This window comes from Camelus dromedarius, chromosome 4 (genome assembly GCF_036321535.1).
Source record: "Camelus dromedarius isolate mCamDro1 chromosome 4, mCamDro1.pat, whole genome shotgun sequence".
Classification (NCBI taxonomy): domain Eukaryota; kingdom Metazoa; phylum Chordata; class Mammalia; order Artiodactyla; family Camelidae; genus Camelus; species Camelus dromedarius.
This window is the reverse complement of record NC_087439.1, coordinates 60,792,209-60,806,340: the sequence shown is the minus strand read 5'-3', so window position 1 is coordinate 60,806,340 and position 14,132 is coordinate 60,792,209. Positions and strand designations below refer to the sequence as shown.

General features: G+C 39.9%; 1 protein-coding gene across 12 annotated transcripts in view; it reads right to left on the bottom strand.

Annotated features, from left to right (window-relative positions):
* Positions 1–2,926: 2,926 nt before the first annotated feature.
* Positions 2,927–14,132, bottom strand: part of FN1 (fibronectin 1) — a 64,732-nt gene continuing 53,526 nt past the window's right edge. For 4 of the 12 annotated variants that reach the window (XM_031451807.2, XM_031451809.2, XM_031451810.2 and 1 more), the window contains 7 exons: positions 12,873–13,339; positions 11,709–11,847; positions 9,287–9,451; positions 7,282–7,407; positions 6,662–6,768; positions 4,024–4,134; positions 2,927–3,691 (listed from right to left, as the gene is read on the bottom strand). In XM_031451807.2, coding sequence (XP_031307667.2) covers positions 3,620–3,691; positions 4,024–4,134; positions 6,662–6,768; positions 7,282–7,407; positions 9,287–9,451; positions 11,709–11,847; positions 12,873–13,339 — 1,187 coding nt within the window. In that variant the 3' untranslated portion in view covers positions 2,927–3,619. The remainder of the gene's footprint in view (positions 3,692–4,023; positions 4,135–6,661; positions 6,769–7,281; positions 7,408–9,286; positions 9,452–11,708; positions 11,848–12,872; positions 13,340–14,132) is intronic. The other 8 variants (XM_031451808.2, XM_031451811.2, XM_031451812.2 and 5 more) reach the window with 2 other exon arrangements.

Here is a 14,132-nt window from a genome sequence, read left to right as displayed (position 1 = left end):
TGTTTCCAAAGTACCGTGATGCAAAGAGCTCACTAAGAAAATCCTCTGCTTTCGATGTATGTTTCCTAAAGGCTGTCCTGGGCAGCCTGCAGGACAGGCGATTCCAACCCTCGAAGCCGACAATCACCCCAGCCTGGCCACCTCCAAACAAAGCTAATTTCAAATCTTCGGAGGCTCCATACAAGAGCCATTTTAGGATAAATTTGGCTTCTAAGATTGTTAAAACTTTTATGTCTCTAAAGAGTAAGTAAACAAGAATTCAAGGAAATGTAAAACATGCTTTAATATCTCATATCTAACTCTACTGAGGAAAGTTAAAAGAGGAATTTCCCGTTTGGGGCTTCCAGCTGAAGCACTGTTTCTCTTACTCTTTTATTACTTACAGCATTTTCTTCTCTTCTTTGTAATTTATATAGATTTTTGTTTGCAATTCAAATCTAAGCTCTTTTATTTTAATGAGGATATGGAATGGGATGAAGTGGCGATGATAATAACTTGTATTTCAAATATGACTGCTGTATATACTCCTGAAAAATAACTTTCTTAGTCTGAACAATTCAGGGCAGGGCAAGGTCATCTTTGTGCTGCGTCTGTTTTATCAACCTTTGTGGTAATCTTTAAATGTTCCCAAACATGAGAAGTCCCAAGAGTGGTGGGTTTTTTTAATGGTTGAAATATATCTTCTGAAAATGGGATTTTTTAATTGGAGCCTGCCACTTTCCCTATTGCAGTAATGGGAATTTACTGAATGGGAAGCAATTTCAGCACTTAAATGTGCTGATGTGATGTTTCTTAATCACTTTAATGAGTTTCATACAACTGGAAATGGAATAGAATTTTCAATGGAAATATAATTAAATAGAAAAGTCATTTCCTATACTTATAATTTCCACCTGATCATTTCTTTATTCACCTCCACAGAATGTGTGCCTTCTAGGCTTATGGTGATATTATCATACTGACTGACTTGCATAATTCACTTAGGTCATTAGGGCTGGAAACAATATAAACACACAAAACAAATTTTATTACAAATCAACTGCAGCAAGACAAGGTATAGTTTGAAAACTACAATTTTTCCTTTTAAGCATGAAATGTTTACTAGTTTTAACTGATTTTTCTTGAATTGACTATTTCTTGTCTAGATTCAGATTGGTCTTTTAATTGCCTTTTCAGTCTGGCCTACTTAAGGCAATTCTCAGGGGCACCAGTAACATGAGTCAGTAAAAACTGTAAACGATCCTTGGAAATACTTGTGTTTGAGGTGTTTGAGTGATTTTGCTGAGAAATACTAAAAAATAAAGTTTTACCATTTTGCATTGTGATGCCAAAACATAAAAGGCCATTTGTTCAGATTATCTAAATGTAGTTACTGACTCACTATTGAAATAGTTTCGTTTGTAGGTTTAATATGTTGTTTTGGAGAATCTAGCAGACATCCTGGAAAAAGTGGTGCTTTTTTAATCTTAAATGTGGAATTTGCGTTCTTTTCCACCTCAGTGTGTAAGTGGTTGACGGGCTCGCTATCCCTTTAATCAATATAGTCCAACTGAATTTGCTTACACTCGCTTTGGGGAAAATAGTTTTAGATTTGTCATTTGATCTGTGGTTTGGAGCAAAGTCAGTCTCAACCCAAAGCTGTTCTTACGTTTTTAAATGTTAAGACCTTTCAACAAGGTGTTGCTGGGGTGCGGACTTTCACCAGCGTGGTGCCTGGGCCCCCTTTTCATGTTGATTATGGGGACACCGGCCGGCTTTCTCCCTGGTGCGTGCCCACAGTGGGACCTCTGCTTACACCATGTGTGGATTTCTGTTGGGTCACATTCTCTGTCTGTGAGCAATGATGACCCACATGTGTGGGACTGTCATTTAGTAGCACCATGATCTGTCCTTCGTGATTTTTCCTATTTTTCGCATGTACAGAGCAGCTGTTGTGGTGACTAATGGCTTAAAATTTGAGTGAGGTTAACAGAAGTCCATGGGTCTGTGCTCTGCTAAGGAAAACTCATCTGAGAGATAGTCCTGTAAAATTAGAATGTAAAACTTCTCCCTAATGAAATGCTAAATGTTCAAGGAATTTTAGAAACTGTAAATCAATTTCAACATTAGTTGTTTTTTTTAAACAAATGAACCCTGAGAAAATCTCTTTCTATATTTAGTCTTAATATTTATTGCCAGGTATATACTGAAAAATTTTGTTACATTGCACATGGTGGGTAAAAAAATGTTTTCCATATTTCATATATTATGAATTACTGCTCTTTTACTAATCAATAATGAACTATTTCCAGTGCCACTCTTCTGGATTCCAGATTTAGTCTCAAAGTTCTGTTGTTTCCCCAAAGTAAAACTCAAAGGAAATGGCGTTTGCACACCAGGACTATGCAAACTTTGTTCATCTGGGGCACTCTTAAGTGTCAGCTGGCAGGAATCAAGACAAGTTGGATTGAGTTTATCATACCACAGCGTTTCCCTAAGATAGAACTCTACGCCACATGATTTAAGTAGATTTAACACCTCAATCATCTTTTAATTTTCCTTGCAGGTAATCTCTTTGAATAGATGTTTATTTAATGAAGGAAGGGAGGAAAGGGTTGTAATGGTTAGAAAAGAACGACAAAAAGGTTGTTCTAATTATACTTCTGAAGAGCTAGCTAGCAAGTTAAATAAATATTTGAATCCACCTAAATCTGGTAAAGCAGGAAATAGAAAACTATCTCCATTACTGAAGAGATGAAATAACAAGACTGAATCTGGGTTTTTGGATGGACAGACTTAGAAAATCTTGTACTTAAATCACCAGAATTTCAAGAGCCGTGCACATCATGAGTTTTCAAATGTTTGCTGAATCACAAAGAAAAAGAACATTCCTGAGGATTCTTATTTCCCCCCAATTTCTTTATGTAAAAAAGCCACGACATTCAAGTTGTGGAATGTAAATCTTTTATTAAACAGTTGTCTTTCCACAGTAGTAAAGCTTTGGCACGTACAGTATAAAAAATAATCACCAACCATAATTATACCAGATTCCTCTTATCAACTGCATACTAAGTGTCTTCAATACAATTTTTTTTCCATATAAAAATACTGGGAAAAATTGATAAATAACAGGTAAGAGAAAAATATTTCTAGGCAGTTTCTAGAATCATTTGGAAAAAGTGAGTACTGTGGATATTTTAAATATCACAGCAACAAGGACATGCCTTTCCTACAATATTGTGGGCCAGAGAGTTAAGTAGAAGCAGAAGTGTTTGGGTAACTTTCCTACTTAAAATTTTGGTCATATCATTTCAGTACATTCTGCATCTTGGTTGGTGTATGTGCTTTTCCTATTGATCCTGATCCAAATCACAAGTTAGAATCATTTCATTTACAATACTGAGCGGTAGTGAACGCACACTTTGGAGAACAGGCCACGTACTGCCCCCATTTATGAGAAAAGTCTCAAAACACTCCCAGGGTGATGCTTGGAGAAGCTGTGAGTTGAGCTGAAGCTGGAAAAGTTACTCCCGAGCAAAGAGCTGAAGAAAGAAACAAACTAAGACGGGGTCTGCTAACATCACTCCAGTTTGGATGGACCTTGGCAGAGAGCCACGCTTGCTTCTCTGGGTTGGACCTACTACTCTCGGGAATCTTCTCTGTCAGCCTGGACATCTAAAGGCATGAAGCACTCAATCGGGCAGTTGACATTCTGTTAAAATAGAAGAAGAGAAATTAACAGCAAATAGTGTAAAATGTATGGAAAAAAGGGGGAGGGTGGCTTCCATGACATTTACTTCTGGATAGGAGAGTATATCCACCTTTGAGAACCTAGCAAGATACTGGGCAATAGGAGATGTTCAAGAGTTTAATATGTTAGAAGCTAGGTTACGTTACAGGGTAAACTGTTCTACTCTTACGTCATTTAAGAGTTTAAAAAAATGTGGTCCATTCAGAAGAAAGGTACCTACAGAAAAAGACTCCCTACTCCGTGCCTCATTGCGTTCGGTAGGGGGGAGACAGGCAGGGTGCAGGTGCACTTACAGTGTTAGTTCTCTGATGGTATCTCTGGGAATACTGGTTGTAGGAGTGGCCAGTGGAGCCTTCGTGACCAGGTTCAGCCCCTGGTCTGCGGCAGTTGTCACAGCGCCAGCCCTGGAGAGCAGAGGCATGAAGTGGGAGGGTTAATGGTAACACGAGAACATCACAATTTAGTGTTTGTGTCAAAGAAGAATTTCAGCTGCAGAATATGAGCTGTTAATCACAAAGGAAGCTTTGATGATGATCTCATGCATTTATAACTCATAGAATGTATTTTGGCTGATTACCCATATCTTAAAGCTGCCTCTGTCTATTTATGCTTTTCCTGTCTCCTGAAATGTCTTCGCTTTCTATTCACACTGCACCTGTCTGCCAGGCTCATCCTAGTCCCAGCTTCCTTGATCAGCTTTCCATGCTAGATGATGGAAGAGGTTTCTCTAGACTGCTAGTGCTTTTCAAAGGGACGTGAGATCACATGGACAAACACCCTCATTTTACAGGCAAGGAAAAGGAGACCCAGAGGAGTGACTGGCTCAAGGGAGCAAGAAGTCACACAGTGACCTGTGGGTAGTGCGGGGCTGCTACCCAGCTGGGCGACTCCTGGGCACGTTCTCTCTGCTGCACCACCTCTTCACCTCCTTCCTAAGTGTCTATAGCCAGTCACACGGTGGCCTGTCATCTGGCTAGAGAGGGGATGAGAGGGAATGGGACCGAGTTGGGCTGGTGGGCTGCTCCTCCCTGCGACTTTTGCTAGAAACATGAGGAAATGTGTCCTCTTTGCCCCTAAGCTGGTAGGAGGTAAACCTGGAGCTGATGGAGGTCACCCTTCTCACCATCGGCATCACCTTCTGAAGAATGAAGCCAGTGCGAAGGGACGGGGCACAGAGACGGTGAGAGGCTCTGGATGCCATTGCTGGAGCAGCTCTGGAGCTGGTGGGTCCTGGGACTGCCTTTTGCCAAAGTAAACCTGAGTTGGGCTTTTCTCTTAAAACCAAAAAAACCCTAAATAATAACAATCACTTTCTTACACTGTCAGTTAAATACTTCAGATGTATTTCTCCATTTAAAAGCATGTTTCCCATAATGCCTAAGGCAATACAGGTAAATAGCTACTTACAGAATCAACGAATCTTGCTTTCATATAAAAACATAAGTTTCCACTCCTGTCTTAAGTGTTTATGTAGCCCTTTGCTTTAGAACAAAATAGGTGTCACATGTGAGACCTTTCACATGCGTAAATCATGAGGCGGAGAGGCTGAAGTGAGCCCAAAACCGACTACACAACAAATTCACTTTCCATCATGCATTTCTACACCAAGCACATGACCAGAGATGACTGAGTTCTATGATCACAGTCTTTATACGTGTTAATGAGAGAAAGGGACAGTCCACAGTTTGCGTGGGGAGTGCCTCCCTCCCCACCCGCCCATGAGTGGTGGAATGAGGTCAGAGCAGTTTCCAGCGGCTGCGCCGGGTCCTCAGGTGGCGGCAGAGCCAGACCCCTGAAGATTCTTCCCTGCTGCCAGTTTAATCTTCCTAAAAACTATTTCCCATCATGTTCCCTTTCTTCTTGGGCACCTGCAACTGGCTAATGCCAAAGGCATCAACCAGTGAGTCTTACCCAGAAGTAGGGAGCACACTCTTCAGGGACCAGAATTTGAAAAGCTGTTAGGGAAGGTATGTTTTCATTGAAAACAAAAAATAGTATGTTCTGTTGCTTTTATTTGTTGTAAGTTGTTTCATTTCGAAATTTCAAATGTGAGAGGAAAGCACAGCATTGTTGTTATATTGAAGTAGGACATGGATTAGAAATGGTTGAGGAGTACTGGCTTAAATAATGGACTTCCAAGGCTCCCAGGAGCGCCCCCCTCTTCTTCCCATCTAACGTCTTTCCACTGGACAGCAGGTGGAGGGTTGTTTCACCAGAGCGCACACGTGCCAGCTCCTTCCCATCTCAGGGGGTGTGCTCCCTCTGGTCTCTCTGCTTCCCCCTCTCCCTTGACGAAATTTTAACCATCTGAAACCCGAGCCAAGTTATGCTTCTCTTTTTATGAGCCCTTTTTGCTGATAATCAGCCTACCTGGGTACTGTATTTATTGAACCCATTGAGAACCTTACTTAATTAGCTTGACTTTCAATGTATGCTAATTTAATGTCTCCAACTATATCATTAAGAGTAAGGACTATTTCTCATCCCTCTGTCCCATATTCCTGAGCACAGAGCTAGACTTATTGCAAAAACCTATTTTGAGATTGAGAGAGGGTACAAAGAAGTGGTATTTTACTTAGATCTAGGTATTCAGATTATTTAAAGACAGTGTCACAGGGCCACCTGTCCATCAGAACTGAGCAAGATGCCCAGTGCTACCCAGCATTTAACACTTTAGTTGCTGAAGAAGAGAGGCAGTCTGAGAATAGTAGGTGTGGGGGAGGGGGCTGAGGCTGCCGGGGATGGGGAGAACCGGGAAGGGGAGCCCTAAGCTGGCAGCGCTGGGCTATGGGAAATGAAGCACTTCAGCATTTCATAAGGGGTGCTCCCACACTGTATGTACAGCTCACACACAGGAAACTTAACCCTGATCATCCGTGCAGGAGCCTCCCCCTTATCTGATCTTGGGGAGCCTGGCACATCTGGTCTTACCCGCTGGCCTCCAAAGCACGTGCAGGAGCAAATGGCACCAAGGTATTCTTTCTGCCACTGTTCTCCCACGTGGTACGTCTTCCCATCATCGTAACACGTCGCCTCATCTACAGGGACACACAAGTCAGCAGACTTAGGTACAGTACAAACTTGACCCCTCAATGAAAGTGGGTTCTGTTTCTCCTAAAATTGTATCATCATAGCCCAAATCCCACATGTTAATGGGAATTAACCATAAGAGACGCACTGCTGACTAGATCTCAGGGCAGCGTTTCCAAAGATTAGATCACATAGATTGGAAGAGGTTTGATGCAAAGATAGAGATCATATTTTAAAAGTTTAATCTACAGGCTCCGTAAAGCTTTGTTGTGACATTTCACTGCAGATTATGGTCAAAATACTCAGGTCGGAAAAATGCTCAAGTGCCCTGTAATAACGTTAAATCATGGCTCATTTTTGAAGCTGGTCTCTGCTCTCCCAAATCAAAAGATGAACAAACCCACGGTTCACTCCTCAAGAAGACCTGATGCCTCTAATCACCGCTGGGAATGGGAGTTACCGCTCCGTCATTAAAGTGGGAGTGCTTAATGCGGCGCTGAAAATGATCGGGGGCAACGTACGCGGGTCACACTTGAATTCTCCTTTTCCATTCCCGAGGCACGTGCAGCTCATCATCTGGCCGTTCTCTCCCTGACGATCCCATTTCTCGCCAATCTTGTAGTTCACGCCATTGTCATGGCACCATTCTGTGGGGTGCGAAAATCAGAGGCAAGGAGTTATTGGTGTGTTCTGACTCACAAGACAGTGAGCAGACTGGGACATGGCACAGGATTTCCAAAGGCAGGTATCTGGAAGGAGTGGCGAGGGAAGTTGAAGGTCATAATCCCTTAGACAAACCAATTTTTTGGTCAGATTTAAGAATACTATCTTTACCACTTAACATTTTCCAGGATATTTTAAGATCCAGTTTATTCCATTATAATCACTTCACAAGAATAGACAATGACCTTCATTTGAATTCTCACTATGAAGGTTTAAAATTAGGGAAGCTAAAGGAGAATTTGAGCAGATTTTTAGGAATAGATCACAAGTGAAAAGTCACTTTTGGATTTGCACAGGTCCTGGATACAAAGTAGTTCAATTAACTGAAAAAACACAAAAGATAGGCTGGTTTCTACATGCTACAACCTGTCTCGTTTAAATGGGAAAAGTAAAAGCAGAAAGTTGTGTATCAAAACAAAACCAAAACAAACAAAATGATAAATGAGTGGTTATTGTCCCTACAAATAAGACCGGTTCTAAGGAATATCTAAAAGTCATAGTTATATGTCTTTACTATACACAAAAGATGACTTTTTAATCTTTATACTAAAACAAAAGAAACTGCAGAAGTTTGTGTAACATATGATTTCTTCCATTTTATCAAGTCAGTCATTCCTTAAACTTTAAAAAAGTTATTCAACAGTTATGACATCTAAGCAAAGAATATGTAAGTGGAGCCAAAGAATCACATAATCAACTTAGAGCTCTCCTCCCTCTGTAATGAATATACAGACTTAAAATGGTTCAGTTTTAGATATTAAAAACCAACTAACTGGCCAAGTGTTAAAACTTTCAACTCCTAAACAGCATATGACACTTCTAATGCTGTCTTTCCATTTTCAGATGAAATATAAAAGCAAAAATTAGTTGTTTTTATATTTCAGTCTGAATTAAACCATTTCATGTATACAAGTTAAGTAAAAACACTTTGAAAATCTTTTTAAAAAATCTACAATGTCATTATTTCCCCAAATATAATTTATGGATATATCTGTAGGAGGCTTGTTATGGAGCATAGTTATATAAAATAAACATCTATAAAAATGAACCAATTTTCAATAATAATCACATCCCCTAAAAACAAAGCATAAGTGAAATATTTATAAGTTCTAATACTAAATCTCAAAGCATGTTAACTAATTCCTAGGATTATTTTAACTAAAAATAATTAAAAATATTAAAATCTCTTTATAACTTAAAAATCAAATATTTTTCAATTGTAGTTAATTCTTAATTATCTACAAGTGGGTTATCTGTACTCTCTCCATTACTTGGCAAGATTCAAATATATGTATGCATGTCTATGTAGGATATGAGTGTGTGTGAGGGATTTGAGTGTGTGTGAGTGTGTGAGTGAATGTATATACTGTGATATGTCTTCATTTGGTTTGTATTGAAAGAAAGTGTTGTGAGTATAAATGTTCATCTCTGAGCTCATTCAACAATAAAGATTAAAAGAGCTTTGGGTTTCTTTGTGTCTCTGATACCTTTCATTAGACCTGGCTCCAAAGAGTATGACCTTACTAATTTGTTTTAACAGTTGAAAAAAAAAAACCACATTACCATCACAAATTGCTGTTTAATTCACAGTCACACTGAAATACAACCTTTGAGAGGAAGCAACGGTCAACAAGTAAAATTTCCCATCACTTTTTCTTTCATGATGCAAAATGTTACTTTGAGTCAAGCAGTCTCCTCTCGTCTGCTTCATGTTTGGAAGAGCCTGTGTCTGCCAAACATGCTTCCTTGGCACATTGTGCAAATGCATGGAAATGCAAGAGATGGACAAAGCAAGCTACTCACTAGATGAATCGCATCTGAAATGACCACTGCCAAAGCCTAAGCACTGGCATGAGAGTTTAAAGCCAGATTCAGACAATCGCTCCCACTCCTCTCCGATGGCATAATGGGAAACGGTGTAGGGGTCGAAACACGAGTCATCTGTAGGTTGGCTTAGGCCTTGGTCAACTACGTGGAGAAAAGGAGGGAAAAAAAGACATTTTATTGTTATTTTTGAACCATAATAAGAAAACGGAATTATTGTATATTGTAATGACTTAATTTAAAACAAAAATCCCAGTAGTATTAAAAAGCATTCATCTCGTCTATCAATGCATCAGCTGCTCTAATAAACAATGCTTAGATACTGTCAGTGAACACTTGCCATGAGCATTTTAAATGGAGCCCGTCTTTCATTTTTTGTCCTCAGTTCTAAAAAAAGTTATCATTTCTGGTAAATCTAGTCTATAGAACGTGGAACAGATTGTGAGGCGGTTGAAGCTAGTTAAGAACTTCAGCGCAATGCAAAGGCTGGAAATTCCTCTGCAGCAGTATCTGAGTGACTCTAAGCGAGTTATTTAACATTTCTCTGCCTGATTTCCCTCATCTGTAATGTGGCGATAGTAATAAAAATATCTTCACCTGCTCAGGATCTCTTGAAGACTACATGAGATCATGAATTCAAAGCACTGGTCTATTGCCAACACTTAGAAAGTACGCACCAGATAAAGATTGATTATCAGAGGACATCTTTTGCTTTTAATACATAAGTCGTAGCATTTTTATATACCATTAGAATATGATTGCACTAATGGGATATTCACTTTTATTGCATTTTTTTGCATGGTGGGGCAAAAAGCCTAGATTTTGTACGTTACTGTCACAATGGTCAGACTGCTTTACTTTATCAGTAAAACCAACTGTTCCAAATAAGAGAAAACAATGGGATATCAATGACTTAAGAATAAGTAATAGAGCTTCTTCACGTTGCCTAAGATCTGGGCCTTATGTTTTGGTAAAGCTTATCTTAAAAGAATCTATGCAAACAAAGCATGCTCCAAATTATTCTCTAAAAATTAAGTAGACTAACTTCTGTGACTTTGAATCCCACCCTGCATATTTCTTTTCACAGTGCGAAAATCAAAAGCTCAAAAGCAATAGATATTTGAAGTGTCTAATATTTTAAAAGGCATCACTCTGGAAGAAAATAGAGTTTTGGAGAAACAAAGGTGTCTGAAGTGTTTCAAAGCCGGGAGAACCTGGCTAGAATGCAGAATATTGCTGCTGGGAATAAGGCCTCAGAAAGAAAAATGGAAGGAACTTAAACTGCTGCTGGGGGTTTCACTTGCCCTCCTAAAAATAGCCAGGGGTTGAAATTCCACCTGGCTAAACTTTTGGAGATGGAATCTTCTTTCAAAATGATGTGGAAAAAATGCAAAGACCTTTGTGCTCCTGAAAATTCCTTTCACGTGGCATTCTACTAGCAAAACCACACAAAGAAAAAGGTGTGCATTAGCATAGGTATATAATACGTAAGCACAAAATGATCCCCCCTGCAAAAAACCAAAACAACAACAACAACAAAAACAAAACAAAACAAAAACAGCTTAATTCACAGGCATTTATACATGTAAAAGGGCACAGTCATCTACCGAATGAGGAAGGAGGCTGAGGTTAAGTAACTGGCCCTAGGAATAAAAGCCTGTCACTTGACAGAGACAGAATTTAGCACTCCCTGCTGATGTGGAATAGAGAACCCTCTGGCGGGAGGATTCGAGATTCATGGTTTTAATTATTCCCTATCGTGTGTTCCTTGGTAAATCTTCAGTTGCCGCAGTTTGAAAAGCCAGGTGATACACTACTGGTTTAAAAGGACTTCCCAGGTGCTACAAAGAAGAATCAATGACCATTTAACTTCTGTTGCTGTTCTGGACGTCTATAATCATGAAATAATGTTGGGATAAGGGAGCTCTTTGGACAGACATGGGCTCTGCTGGTAGCATTTTACATCAGGAACAAAACCCAGCAGGCACTAATGTCTGCAGGTAAGGAATATCCTTTACAGGTAATCACTTTCAGGACTTAAAAATTAGGAGGACAGCAACATGGTAAGATGAAGTGGGTCTGGGAAAAGAGATCAAGAGACTCGTGTCCTTCATCAAGTCAGATATCCACTAGCAGGGACTTAGCGTGTTGAATTAAATAATATTTGAAGTCTCTTCCAGGTCTATCATCATATCACTGTTTGAGACTCTATTTCTGTATGTGTTTTACAAAAATACCAGGATTCTTTGAGGGGAAACTAACTGAATTTAAAGTTGCTCATTTACTTCATGGAATTACTTCCCAAAGTCAAAAGACAACAGCAAGAAAGGAAAAGTCAACTGAAGAAGCCTCTCTGGTGTAGTCCAGGGCCCATGCCTGAGTAATGCAGACCTTCACATACCAGAATTGCCCACGGTCACCACCTCCTCCCGAATCTTGTGCCTCTTCTGGTCTTTCAGTGCCTCCACTATGATGTTGTAGGTGGCCCCTCTGGTAAGGCCCGTCAGGGTGGCACTAGCAGAAGTTCCAGGAACTCGGAACTACAATTATTGGCACATCCAAAGTGGAGGAGAAAGCATTATAGTGAGAAAGCGACATGACTTACCCTATTCTCTTATCAATAACTCTTACTGTGTAAGCAATGCAAAGGGAGACAAAGATAGAGGGTGTAAAGGTCCCAACCGACCAGCCAAGGAGAGAAATAGAAGTTGGGTGATGGGCCATCATTTCTACTGGCCAGATTTTCCTGCCAAAAATCTACCCTATGTGCTCCACAGACACAAGGAACCCTCGCTAATTCTAGAGACAGCCTCCTCTTCATCCTGCTGTAGTGTCAGGTCTGGGCAAGCCCCCTGAAACCCCTGGCCATGCCTCCTTCACATAAAACGTGGACGCTGCGCTATGTGGGAGATATATTCATCCCACACAAGGGTCAAGTGGCACCTGACTCCAACACAGGGTCCTTAAAATACGTGGCAAATCCTCAAATTCATGTTTCTAAGCTCATAAATCTTCCACAGTGGAGTCAGTTTTAAAAAATGCTGCCACTTTCTAAAAATAAGAAAACAGTAAAAAATGGAAATCAACAAGACAAATTAAAGAACAGGAAGCTTTAGAGAATCAACCACTGGTAATAGCTGATAGACACAGCTTCGGCCAAGTTCTTTCTCCTCAGACACATTGTAGGAAATGGGATTCTTCAAGGACAAACCATCACAATGGCATTTTAGCCCTTCTCGAACAAATGGAAATTCAGGCAGAATCTCTCTCTCTCTCTCTTTTCTAAGGTCATTTCTTTGTCTATGTTACTAAGGAGCCTCAAATGATTGAGAATAATAGAAATGATTCTATTCTCTCTACTAAACAAAAGCTAATGACACTCTTTGGTACATCCCCTAGAGTAGAGCCACATTGAGATTAAAAAAAAAAAAATCAGGATTTAAGCATGCCACTTTTCTGAGAGGTCCTAGAAGTATGGCCACTTGACATCAGAGCTCTGATCCCTTCAGTAACCTGGCTTACTATTTTCCCAGGCTGTCCAGAAGTAAAGAGAAAAATTAATTACCTGTAAGGGTTCTTCATCAACGCCAATGGGATGACATGAAATGATATACTCAGAGCTTTCCTGGAATGGGGTCCATGAGATGGTTGTCTGCGAGAGAGCTTCTTGTCCTGTAGAAGCATTTGGATTGAGTCCCAGAACGTGAGGGTAGAGGTGATGGTCTACGTCTCCCCTGGGGACATGACCAATTTGGATCTCCTCATTTACATTCGGCGGATACGGTCTTGGCCTATGCCTTACGGGGGTGGCCGTTGTGGGCGGTGTGGTTCGCCTAAAACCATGCTCCTCAAAGATCATTTGTTGCCCAAGACTAGGCTGCTGACCGGAAGTGCCAGGAAGCTGAATACCGTTGCCAGTGTCATACCCAGGGTTGGTGATGAAAGGGGTCTTTTGAACTGTAGAGGGAACATCCAAGATCTCTGGTCCGTGAAGATTGGGGTGTGGAAGGGTTACCAGTTGGGGAAGCTCATCTAGCCAAGAGAGGTTAGAGCCAAAAAAGCAGAGCGCATTAAGCTCCCAGAAGTAGCAGCAGCAAGTCATTATCAATTCAGGCAACAACAACTACTTGACAATCCGATCAAAGCCCCCGGAAAATTAGCAGTACTTAGATCCCAAAACACTTTTTTCCAGAAAGAAATCTTTATGGTTTTTCTCAAAGGTTTCTTTACAGTTGAGAATGAAAAAAGTGTTCGTATGAATTTATCATACACACAAAGCTTTGAAATGCCGAGCCCCATAGACGCTGCCTTTGCTCAAATTAAGCCTAATGGAACTGAAAGGTGAAGCCTTTTTTCTCCTTTTCACTTGAGAATCCTGTTATAAGGACTGGAATCCAGAATAATTATATCAGCATCTGAAGTACGAGAATTCCAGAGGTTTGGCACAGTAATTTTCAGTTTGAAATGCTAAAATAAAAGTAGATTAAAATACATACATAAAGTTTATTATAAAAAATTCTACCTGCACAAATAAAGCATTTTCTTCAAATTAAAGTGAAATTGGATTAAAAAAAAAGTAAGACATTATTTAGTTTCAGAAACCAAGTAATAAATAAAGGCAAATGGGAAAGATTTTTCTCTCCCCTTGCTTTTTTCTTTTTTTTTTTAAACATATTTAACTTCACCAGAATGTATAAAAGAATAGCAATGATCACAACTCAGTTTTACACTCTAATACCTGGTTTGAATTTTTTTAAAAGTGAATAAAAGGCTTTTGTATTGACTGGCTAAGAAAAAAACAACAACAAAAAAAAACCAAACTGAA